The sequence below is a fragment of the Branchiostoma belcheri genome, unplaced genomic scaffold (genome assembly GCF_001625305.1).
Source record: "Branchiostoma belcheri isolate BF01 breed outbred unplaced genomic scaffold, Haploidv18h27 scaffold1, whole genome shotgun sequence".
NCBI classification, from domain to species: domain Eukaryota; kingdom Metazoa; phylum Chordata; class Leptocardii; order Amphioxiformes; family Branchiostomatidae; genus Branchiostoma; species Branchiostoma belcheri.
Window position 1 is genome coordinate 2,174,742 of NW_017802379.1, and position 11,899 is coordinate 2,186,640.

The 11,899-nt window shown below is 39.0% G+C and overlaps 2 protein-coding genes across 2 annotated transcripts; both read right to left on the bottom strand.

Annotated features, from left to right (window-relative positions):
• Positions 1–1,555: 1,555 nt before the first annotated feature.
• On the bottom strand, positions 1,556–6,104 carry LOC109465348 (transmembrane protein 134-like). Its single transcript, XM_019762564.1, has 7 exons — positions 5,406–6,104; positions 5,174–5,238; positions 4,173–4,247; positions 3,712–3,788; positions 3,549–3,593; positions 3,288–3,341; positions 1,556–3,031 (listed from the first exon to the last, which is right to left on the bottom strand). The coding sequence occupies exons 1-7, from the start codon at positions 5,601–5,603 to the stop codon at positions 2,952–2,954; spliced, it is 594 nt and encodes a 197-aa protein (XP_019618123.1). The 5' UTR covers positions 5,604–6,104; the 3' UTR covers positions 1,556–2,951.
• Positions 6,105–7,073: 969 nt separating this feature from the next.
• On the bottom strand, positions 7,074–11,896 carry LOC109465339 (ran-specific GTPase-activating protein-like). The gene is made up of 6 exons (XM_019762554.1): positions 11,768–11,896; positions 10,597–10,706; positions 10,137–10,297; positions 9,602–9,730; positions 9,334–9,402; positions 7,074–8,774 (listed from the first exon to the last, which is right to left on the bottom strand). Exons 1-6 carry the CDS (start codon positions 11,780–11,782, stop codon positions 8,575–8,577), a joined length of 684 nt encoding a protein of 227 aa, XP_019618113.1. The 5' UTR covers positions 11,783–11,896; the 3' UTR covers positions 7,074–8,574.
• Between the last annotated feature and the right edge of the window lie 3 nt (positions 11,897–11,899).

Below are 11,899 nucleotides of genomic sequence, written 5' to 3' on the forward strand. Positions count from 1 at the left end.
AATAACACCGCAGAGATCTAGAGTACTCCAGGCATTTGGGTCAAGAACACACTCCAAGTGCATCGCATTCCGTGTAAAACACATCAAGTGCGATCCGTTGAAGTCTGTGAACACGCAACGGTCGTGTGCTCAGTCTAAGCTGCTCTAAAGAAGAGCACTACGTTTGAAGCACACGGGCGTCCACTAGGCTTGTTCTTTGTCAAACTTGGCAGCGATGAGAGCCCACGTACCCTGCCACTCTGAGTGCCTGATGATTTATTTACCTTGTAGCAGGGTATTTGGAGCTCCAAGCTGACCAAACGAACGCGGCAGATAACCGTGCCCTCGGACTTAGGCTCCAGTCGCTGGTCGTATGTCACTCCTGGTTTCCGTGATTTTAACTTACTGAGGGGATTGGGTGTCTGAACGAAGTAACAGTAAGTTGAAGAACATAATGAAAGTTTATTGCAAGTACATGCCCGAGGGCTAATTGCAGGTACAAACAACATGTATGAAAAAAGAAAATACAATGGTAGGAGAGACTACGTCTAACATTATACTACATTCTACATGGTACTAGTTTTGTTGCGTTTTACTTCTTCTTTTGAGGCAGTGGATGACGAATTTACGCACTTCTTCTATAATATGTGTTCTTTGATTTAAAGATATATAGCCCCGAAATATAAAAAGTAAAAATATAAAGCCCCGAGGGAAAACAATTGCACAACATGTTGGGCATAAACGATGTAAATATGTCCACACACGACAACACACGTACACAGAGACACACACCCAACCCCAGCCATGCACACACACGTTCTCCCATCTCTAAACTTGATACAGAAAGATTGCGTATCTCCACGCCACCCTCTGATGGCTGCCCTCCGCTGACATCATTTCAATAAAAGGCTAGGCCTTTGACCGTGACTGCAAAGTGCACAGCCTTCAAAGGCTGTTTGATGTCCCATGTCAAAAGTACCTCGAAGATATGTCGGATGTCATATTATATCTGCCTCACCATTTCACAAACTCTTCACATTTTCTTCTTGTTTGAACATAGGAGGTTATACTTTAAAATGAGGGAGGTTTTTGTTCTATCCTTCTAAGTTCCATTCTTTCTATCTGATCATGGAGTTTCTTCTTCTAACTCCATGATCTGATTCAACTTTACCAACTTTAAAACATTGATTGAACTTGAAGTCAAATTAGGTTACTGAGTTAAACATTGAAGAACTTAACGTAAAACCTTACAAAGCTGCAATATTTCGGGTTCAACACAGAATTTGTGTTGAACCTTAAAAACGTCACGGCTGGCGGCACTTGCTGGTGATTTTTCTAGCCTCTCCAAAAGATGAGAGCCACAGACAGACATATTTTATGAGCAGGAGCGCAGCTTGTCATTAAGGGCTGGCTCCTATCTTCAGCTCCAGGTGGACAAGCTGATATTTTCTCTGCTCATAAAGGTCGACCATGGATAGCATCTGTATCCTTGTCACGAACACGGCAGCTTTGTTCCAGCAATTCTTCTCTTCTCCTCTCAGATGGATTTAGTATGAATGAACGAGACAGCTTGGCAAATTATTGCAAAAAAAAGTGACGTTTTATTACCTTCAACAACTTCATCAGATAGTCAAAAGCTTTGATAAGGTGCATAGTTGGGATGACAACGTTGAGAAAAATACATATTTGCAAAAAAACATGATCCCTTGATATGTTCATGCTTCAATCAGACACACAGGTCACACAACTTCGTCACAAGTACTGCTGAAATGGTGACTGGTGCATGTGAATATCAGTTGATTGTACAAAACAGTCTCACAGCACCCAAATTATCAAATGCTAAATGCACAGCAGCCTCTATAGTGTATCTGCTGCAGAGTTTCAAAATAGGTGAATCATTAAATAACTCTAAACAACTGCCAGTGTATTCACCGCTGCTTCTTAACAAGACTGCCATATCAATTTGATTTCTTAAGTTTAGAAAGCTAAAGTTCCTCAATAGAGGTAACTTGTACATCAGTCACTTGTACAACGTTAGCACAACTCAAAACACAGGTCAGGTCCACATATTTCACCACAAATATATAGCAGCATGATGATAACAAGACAAAGTAATAGAAAAATAACATGATATATAGCATCAAGTATGCAAAATAAATCTACCATATGACACATCATATACACACAAAATTATGTGATATATCTACCAGTCATACACAGTGTTATGTTAACTCTCGTCTACTCTTTTTTTTTAATACGTAAAAAAAAAACTTGCTGTTTACCTGAATCTAACTTGCTGTAAGGGTGCTCTTCCTAGGAACTATACATGTCAGAGCTTTTCAACAGTTTAATGCTGTGCAGAGGTAACAAGTTAACAAAGTCAGCTCAATAGTTCATTATTTCATGTACCAACAATGTGCATTAAAAATGCCTGCCTGTCCATATAAGTCAGCAGGTGACCGTAGATCTTGCAAATTGCTTTAAATTTCCTGAATTTTCATAATCTCTTGTTCACTTCGTAACCTTTCAAGCTCCAATGTCAGGGATTGAAATACTGGGTGCATATGCACCTTAGTGCAAGAAAAGTTGAGCCTGTGCAGGTATTTCAGATGTCTACCTGCACCTAACCTGTACAGGTCCATGTAGTAGGTTTACAGATGCATGTGGAGTTTTATCATTTTTATTTGCTCCATTGACTGTTACCACCTATGAAAGTGGTAGTGACAGTGGCAGAAATAGCCAGCAGTGGTTTTTGAACACTGTTTTAGTGTGATCCATAGTACTTCCTACAGTCTGAATGGTGCAGGTTAAAGTTTGTTTGGTGCAGATAATTTCAATGATATTAAAATGCACCAGTGCAAGTATGCAGAAAAATAGTCTTTCATTTTTTTTCAAGCCCTGAATGTTGTTGGTGTTGCTATTCTACCCTATCCAAGGAGACCAGTTATGTTCACGTACATGTGATCCTGTGTTCACCTGAAAGTGGGAAGGCTGGAGAAGTGAAAGCCAGGCCGTCCCTGGATGGCACAGTAGATGTACACAACATGGTACACTGTGGACAGGAGAGAGGAAATATTAAACATCTTAAAATGTTCGCAGCAATTCTATTCTCACCTGTGAATAATTTCAGTAAACAAGTGGTTGTGAATGAAGAAATTTGATGTTCAGTTCTATTTTCAGTTATCATAGCAAAATCTATTACTTAGTAACAAGTTATTTTGCTATAAGATTTCAACACAGTATTGGAGGGCAAATTATGAGTACATGCGGATTTAATTTAGCCTGGAGAAAAAACACTGAATCTTTACCTCCAGGTATGAAACAAATAGCTCCGATGACAATGAAGACAACAGGCTGGATATCTGTTGAAAGTAATAGTATCGGGGGTTCAGAAAATACAGCAAGATTCCCAGTCAATTAAGTCTTCTTAAATAAATAATCAAACAATAGCTACATAGTATGATAAATATATGCAGTTAGCATACATGTACTAAGGATTAGCTGAAGGATATTCTCAAATGAACAGAGACAAAAGCCAGTAAGATATTGTCAGTCTTTCTTTTTCTTACCTCGATTTGCATTGACCTCCAACACAACACCAACAATAATAAGGGCTGTGTGAGAAGAAAAAAGATTTTCAGTTCAATTAACAAGAACACTTACTTACACATTACTTACACAATTACTAATTTTAGACAGCTTCAAATGTGACCCAAATAAATGTCAACTTACCAATTCCAATGAAGAGCAGCAGAAAGGAAGCGATGACAGCTGCCTTGTGTTCTTGTACTTTGGGATGACTGTACCATCTGTTCATAAAATGCAGGAGTGAAGAGTTATTACATCAATCATGTAAAGCCAACTCTCATATAGTTTTGTCTGAACATTAGCCCGCTAATTACATGTAATAAACTTTCTGTCTTTAAAATGATGGGCATACTTCACGTTCTGATAAAGGACAATTTCATGATTATCTGATTCACTGAAATCTCTACGGTATGTGCTGCATTACTAGTGCTTTGGTAAAATCAGGTCAGGATAAGCACAATTTAAGTCAACTTACATTGGCTCAACTAGTTCAAGTATAATGTACACAATATACACTACATGCAGTTATGAACTAAGGGCAATATTACTGTACGTTACAAAAACTTGTTTCTAGTTTTAGAAGTTGTAAAAGGAACTCTGGTTACCGTGTGAGTGACAGTCTGCTTTTGTGAGTAGATGTTGAGATGAAGGAATCTTCAGACTGCACTCTAGGCCGGATACTGCAGAATAACACACAACATGCACAGCATTTTCTGGTTAACAGGTATAGCTCGGTCAGAGTGTTACAGATCTTATACTATTGAAATTTATGGTTCTGCGTGTAATGCCAATACGAGCAATTGCAATATCAATAAGGCCATGTTGATTTGATTATATGGATGACATCCTCTGGGAACCCCAAAACTGATGCGAGCGCGCGAATAAAAAAAAAGTTTTGAAAAAAAAAAAGTTGCTTTCATGAAATCTACGTTGTTATGAAGGTCGAACAAATGACACAGAGTATGGTATGGCGAATAATCTACTCTTTAAATTCATTTCTTTGCATTTTAGTTTTTGTTTGATTTTGGCATTCTACGACGTTGGAATCGTTTTCAAATTTTTTTTTTGCAACTTTTGGTATATATTTGCTCATTTTGCAACTGTTTTGTACAATTTACAGTGTGGTTGGAACCTTTTTTTTTTTTGGAAATGGCCGAAAATTCATGCGCGCGCGGATGTCATCCATATAATCAAATCAACATGGCCTAATACATATAAGACATATAATATGATATATCAATCAATATGATATATGCGATAATATGTAAATTTTTGGTAGGCAAATCAACCAACCGTCACCTGCTTTTGCCTACCATGATGTCATGGCGATCCCTTGTATACTGTATTACTTTTCTAGATTGGGCCCCATGAAATACCCCAAGAAATGCCCCAAGAAATGTAGAATTGTGCAGATTTAAATTCTGCAGTGCAACATACCGGTAATATTTGTTCATCCTCATTTCATGAATCTATTCATCTTCATTATCATAGTTTGATAACCCGTATAGCTATATCAGAGGCAAAGTAGGGGGAGTTGAGGTTACGATAATTATACGTATTGCTGATAATATTACTGTAGATAATGCCATGTATTTGGGGGCAATACCTGATAGGGACACCTGCCCTGCTGGGTTGTTCAAGGAGGGAGTCATCCTCGGATTCCTCCATACCCTAGAATCATATCAAACAGTCATTTTTATGTCATACATTTTGGTAAAATGTTAACAGGTGGTTGCTTTGTAGCAATCATCTACAAATGCTTCCATATATATATGAAGACCCTGTAAAAACATGGAAACACAACGTACACACAATTGACGTCACACAGTAATACGTACCTGATAATGAAAGTCGCCCCCCTCCCCCTCAGCCCGTGTGTTGTGGTGTTCATCCCTGAACGACAGCACGGGCGGGTCCCCGGTCTTCAGCGGCGTGTGTTCCCGCTCGCCTGTCTGGTGAAACCCCCCTTCCTCGTCATCAGAAGTCACCTGCAGATCAAACGCGTCGTCTATGGTGAATCCCTTGGATCGGCTCATCCTGCGTCTCTGCCGTCAGACCATGTCAGCGACAACCAGCAAATATTGAGTCCGTCTGGCTCAGCTACAAGGCCAGCGTAGGGGGTGGGAGGGGGGTGTCAGATAGAGTGTTGTTGTCTGTAAACACTGTCGTTTGCCTGTCAAAAATGTCCGCTATTCTGGCGTGATCCCAGGTTTAACGCCTTAGCAGCGCTGTACACCGTAAAAAGTTGGTAATACGAGGAAAATGACGCTGGCAGATTGTCAAGCATGAAAATACGCAGCGGTTTACAATTTCAAGCGAGCCGCCATGATGTCTCTTATGATTCAGCAATGGGAAAATGACGTCACCTCACACCAACGACCCGTAACGTGAGCCGACCAGAAAGACAACATTCAAAACAAAGCTGGTCTGTCAGTTTTACAAACACGGAGCCGCAAGCGAGATTCACGTGATAAAGGAACACAAAGGTGTGACAACAACGTATTGACGTGTGAAAAATTGGAAGTTTCAAACATGGACCTGCCTATTAAATCTCCAAGCAGATGTGAGGATGAATATTTCTAGCTAATAACACGGTAATGACACCATGCTTGAAGAATTATGACCTATTAGGGTGTCTTCATTTTCTTCTGGTGACACTGCATGAAATTGCTCAGGCTGCAATTTGAGTACAAACATGACAAGTATCCAGACACATGGCAAAAATCAAATCTAACTTATTAAGACTTGAGAACACCCTAATGTCATAAGGAGCCATGAGTATGGGGGTGTATCAAAAACAGTCCAAACTCAATACCGAGATGCCAATTCATTTCTTGGATTCTGAAAAATTGCATCTTTACAGAATCTGAGCTAAGAAGTGAAGCAAAACATACATTTCTACAGTAGAGATCCAATTGAAGACTGCCTGCAGCCATTGAAGGATTTGAAAGCCATGTTTTATTTATCTACAAAACAGAGGTACCGGGTCAAACCCTTCAACATGATTCACAGGTAAGGACATTTCAGTGTGAACAGAACTAAAAAAAAAAAAAACATGTTACATCCCACAACAAACATCAGTAAAAACTGAAGTAACATTAGACACAAGTGAGCAAAAGAAAAAAAAAATTGCCAACATGACATGACAAATGGAATTAGCAAGTTTTTTCAGGAATCTCTTTACAAATTCAACATAGCAATGTACCTTAACTTCTCAAATTTCATTGCTTTAATATGCAACAGTGATCAGTTATTACAAAATCTGGAGAGGTTGTAAGTGTTCAATTGATGATACATGTACCAGCCAAGTTTCTACAGTTGTATAACATAACAGTGACAACGTTTTGGATGTCATTCTTGACTTTTAGACCTGGGTACAAGTGCTTCTGTATGATAGTTACTGAATGCTGCCATACATTAAGTACTGTACTACCAAAGCCATAGAAGTACAGAAAATAGTATCATTTCCCACCAAGTCTGTCATTTCTGGAGAAGTAATGACTTCCTTTTTTTTACACCTTTTGAGTAATACAGCACATTGTGACCAAATCCAAATGGCTTCTCTATGGCTAACATATTTACAAAGTATCGAAATTGTTAGGTTTTTACAGTACTCTGCACTTTCTATATGTCACAGCTCTGCTCCTGACTGAATCTTACTTCTGAGTCAGACCACACTGATTTAAGTTCTTGGCTCTTGGATTTGCCAGCCTGTTTACTTTGAGGCTCCTGTGGTGGAATTTTGGTGTATCACAGATTGCCTGTTTCATCATTTTTTCAGGTTCATTCTTCCAGCCTGTTGCTATTCATTATCAAGCAAAAATCCAAGAATCAAGGAATTGAATTGGTGTGGTCTCGTACCAAATAAATGGACAATTTGGAGGTAGATTTGCACTTTCTTTTCAATAATTTCTTTTTCGAAACTTACGTCTAGTTAATGCAAGTTCAGTCCAATAGATACAGATATCGCTGAGCTAGCTAGATACTAGTATATGACTTAAGCAAGTACATTTAAGTCTAAATGTGCCAGCTGTATATAACATGTTCTGATAAATTGTTACATCTTGCTGCTCTAAGAATATTTCCACAGGCACTAGGAATACAAAAACTTTTTTTTTTCATATCTATGCTATATAATGGCTCACTACAAGCCACATTTAAATGGTGAGAACTTTTTTACAATACATCTCACTAGTTTTTAACGTGAGTTTGTCTCATTATACCAAAACATGTTGTATACATGTGCAAGAATACATGCAAGGATACATGAATGCGAGAGCAAGAGCCCTCAAAGGCAATTCTAGATTTTCGCTCAATAAAACAATGTTCAATTGTCTCAATGGAATATGGAATTATGTAGCAACTTGACAATTTACAAAGTTTTCTATGATACAAACAGCTAGCCAATGCAAGTTGACATAAATTCAATGACCACTAAGACAGTCCAAAACTTACAGTGCTGCTTCAACTAAGTTTCAGGCTTAACATACTGTATGTTCACAATTATTGAAAGAATCTATCTAGTTCTCTTGTTCAAAAATGTGCAATTTCAAGCCTCTTGCATGTCTACAATACTTTCAAATTTCACAAAGTTGTGCGATCTGAAGCTTTCTTTGAAAGATGCTGCAATTGAGACTATATTTTCACATTTCCACTAATAGTAAATGGAGCAGCGACACATTTTAAAAGGTGTTCAAGATTTTCTAACACTTTTTTTCCAGTTATTTATACTGATTTGTTTGATCATTAATTTTCTGTAGACTGCACCTCTGGACAAAAGTGATGCGCTTGAATGTACATACTTGTTACCCTCAATTCAACATAAAAAATTGAGCTGCATTCATTTTCATCTTGTAAAAATTTTCCATCAGAACACTTACAAGTTAGTCCTGAGCCCTTCAAGCTGAAAACCAGTAATTTCTGAGACTGATTAAATGTGGAAGTGAACAAGAGCAATCTTAATTTATGAATTTAAAACACCTTAAATTAGCAAAGTGGTGTAGGTATTCATTCCTTCTTTTCCTCCCCCTCCTTTTCTTTGTCTGTTTCTTCTGTCTTCTTTTCTTCTTTCTCTGTTCCTTCTGTCTCTGCCTTCTCCTCTCCAGATTTCTCTCCAGAGACGGTAAGTTCTCCAAGCTTCTCTGCAACTTCGTCAGAATCTTCCTCATCTTTTCCCGACTCCGTACCACTGTCTGCCTTTTCCTCTGCTGCAGGGTTCATACACAAGGACAATGCAGTTTGTTCTGATTCAACACTTCTAAAAGAAGAATTGGCACACCACCTAGCAAACTGAAAAGGAACTGCAGACTGTTTTACAATGAATTGTTCCATCTGGAACATCTAGATATCTTCTGGTTCTCTCAAATAACCTTTATCGATTGTGTATAACAGAAAAGAATACTACAGAAGAAAAGAAAATTCTGTGTATGCTTGTGCTATGAATTATTGAAATACATGGTGGTCAGCATCTGCCCACTGCATTGATATGGAAACTTTTAAAACAATGAAAATGTTGTATAAGGAACCCCCCAAAGATAAATGTCAGAAGAGTCAATTATGTAAGAGATTATTGACGAAAGTTGAGTTTCCTAATTTTTTCTCCAGATATTTTGTACATCAAGATGAAATGCTTTTCAGGAGAGACAGTCACATCAGACTTCAGTCCGCCCGTCGTCTCTAATTCATCATAAAAGCAATAAAATATACAAAATGGCAGATATAAAAAGTCTCTAGCAAATAGCTTTCAGCACATTGTAAAAACCTTACCTTTTATTTCCAGTCTCTCTTTCAAAAAGTCTCTAGCTTCCTCAAATTGACTCTTGAACTTGGATGCATCTGGACGACAAAATAGAAGAGGACTTTAAGTTTAAACTTTTACATCAGGAGAGAGACATTCTAAAAAGCTATCAAAGACATCTGACATCCTCAGCACTCCCTACATTATTTTCCCCCACCACAAAGGACTCCCGCTACAGTCAAGTTAAGGGGGAATGCTGCTATTGCCCAACCTGCAGTAAAACACTATTGTACTCACTTTCTGCATTAGCAAATCTGATGGCTAACAACTCAGCTTTGGGTTCCTCGTCTGCGAAGTCAGCCGTCACACTCCAGACCCAGGCACGGTCGCTACCACAGTTGGGTTTGAGCTCCATGTAAGGCGTGACTGAAAATGACATTATCAAAAATGGTGTGCCAGTTGTATTATCAGTACAAAAAAGCAGTATCTCAACTTGTTCAGTTAACTTTTAAAACTGCTTTTAAATTGGAATTTTGTGGGTAAGATTTAACTAACAATGGTAGTGTAAATCTTGGCTTTGGTATTTTGGGGAAAACTCATCAGTAAAGATTTTTATATAGAGACTTTATCGGTGTCAAAATGCTGTTCAGATGAGACGTTCACATCAGACATCAGTCCGCCCGTCGTCTCAAGTTCATCATCAAAGTAGTATTTTGCTCTAACAGAAGTAGATCTCTACATTTTCCTCATCTCACAGTATCATATCATTTATCCAGACAATCATACATCTTTTAGTATGCCTTTTAGCGACCGGCGGAAGAGAAGGCCTTACTGTAGTGGTTGGCACAGATCTTGAGGGTTTTGTCTCTCCTCATGAGAACTCTGATCTTCCCCTTCTCTGTCTTGTGCTGTAGAATCTTCACGTCTCCGACTCCTCTCTCCTTCCACTCTGCAGGGTCTGCTTCAGAGGCATATCTGAACAGTTTTGCTCTCCTAAAACAAAATAAAAAAGCAGTTCTTTTTAAAGTGATATGGCGCTCATGACATGAAACATCATCTTCTTTGACCTTCTTGGACTTGAATTGACTAATTTAATTCACCAGTCACTACACAAGAACTATACTGAAACACTGGGATGACTAAGTCCACTTGCAAGTTAAAGCACTGTTTGGGCAAGTACATTTGCTGATTGCGCAAGGAACTTTTTTTTTCCCAATACCTCTAGTGCTCTAGGGCATTTTATGCATCCAAGAAACCCTAAATCAGGGTTACCACAAACCCTCCTTACTTACATTGTGAAGAGCACTTCCTCCTCCTCTTCCAATGTCTTAATCTCCACGGCATGCAGCTTCACAATGGGCTCAAAGTGGATGTCTGGGCTGGAGGGGGTCACCTCATCATGCTGGAAATGGGAACAGAACTGTCAATCCTGCTACTTTTTTGTCCTGTTTTGAAGTTCTTCTTTGTCAATGTTATGACCAGGTACCGGTAGTTTCTATCTAAACATGGTAAGTAGTGCTACAGAACTAACCTGACTCCGTAAAACTAATAGAAGCAGAATATTGGCATTTGCCGAATTACAAGTGAACAAGTACTCTGTGACACGTTCAGTTGTAAGCCTCGTATCTGTCTGCAATGATTTCTCTCAACTCACTGCAGTCATCAGAAGGCACACCAGGTGGTGTTACTGTTGGGAATTTTTGTGCCAACACAAACACGACTCCGTTTGGCCAGGTATCAAAACTCCCCATTTTAAATTGTTCCAAAGCTGGTCCATGATAGCACCAAGAGACACTTGTCTCCAGATCCATCCGATAAATAAAATTTGGCTACCACTAACAGTTTGACTTTCGCATGTGCAGTGTGAGGCAACAATGCAAATAATGTTTGATAGATTGATTTCCAGCATAAGCACTTTAAACATAAGTAAGTGTATGAAACCTGAAATAATTATGATCCCCCAACCAAAATTTATAATCTATAGAACATAATTTTGCATAAATTATCGTCTGATACGATCTCATCTTTTGTTCAAATAAAATTGTACAGTCGTATAATGATGGGTTTAAAATCATATAATATGTCGGAGAAACAGTTCAAGTTGATCTGTGAAACTGTGTTCCTTGTTCATACATGTCTGGTCGCCCCCCTCCCCACCTTCTACTCTAGAAAACCCCCGTGCCGTTCGTTCCAAAGGCCACCGGCCGGTTCCTTCTAACCGACGACCACTGAGTGAGCATGTTTGTAAACTTGATCAGGAAACTTATCGAGGCACAGTTTTCACCCCGGAAAATCGTTAATGTAGAACCTCGTACTAAACTGGGAATGCGACATATGAAAGACGCAGCTGTTCGATTTTACAAAACCGCCATCGAAAACCTCCAGGCCACGACTCAATCTGGACCGTTTATTCGGAATTTCACACACAATAGACAGCAAAGAATGATACTATGGTCAACCTACCTTCTCATCCGACATCTTTGCGAGATTTGATGGTCCTAGAGCGATCAGAAACGAGCGGATTAGTCTGGATGGAACAATGGATCCCACACAGATAACGATGGCTAGTTTCCCGCTCTCTGTCTTGTCGAAAGT

Bases quoted from the DNA above. Each gene is read 5' to 3' on its own strand.
- LOC109465348 (XM_019762564.1), bottom strand. From the start codon at position 5,603: ATGAGCCGATCCAAGGGATTCACCATAGACGACGCGTTTGATCTGCAG. The intron at 3,789-4,172 runs GTAACCAGAGTT...TTTTATGAACAG, and splicing joins AGCAGACTGTCACTCACACG to ATGGTACAGTCATCCCAAAG. The intron at 3,342-3,548 runs GTAAGAAAAAGA...TACTTTCAACAG, and splicing joins GGAGGTCAATGCAAATCGAG to ATATCCAGCCTGTTGTCTTC.
- LOC109465339 (XM_019762554.1), bottom strand. The intron at 9,731-10,136 runs GTAAGGCCTTCT...TGTCATTTTCAG, and splicing joins GATCTGTGCCAACCACTACA to TCACGCCTTACATGGAGCTC. The intron at 8,775-9,333 runs GTAAGGTTTTTA...TGAACCCTGCAG, and splicing joins AGAGAGACTGGAAATAAAAG to CAGAGGAAAAGGCAGACAGT.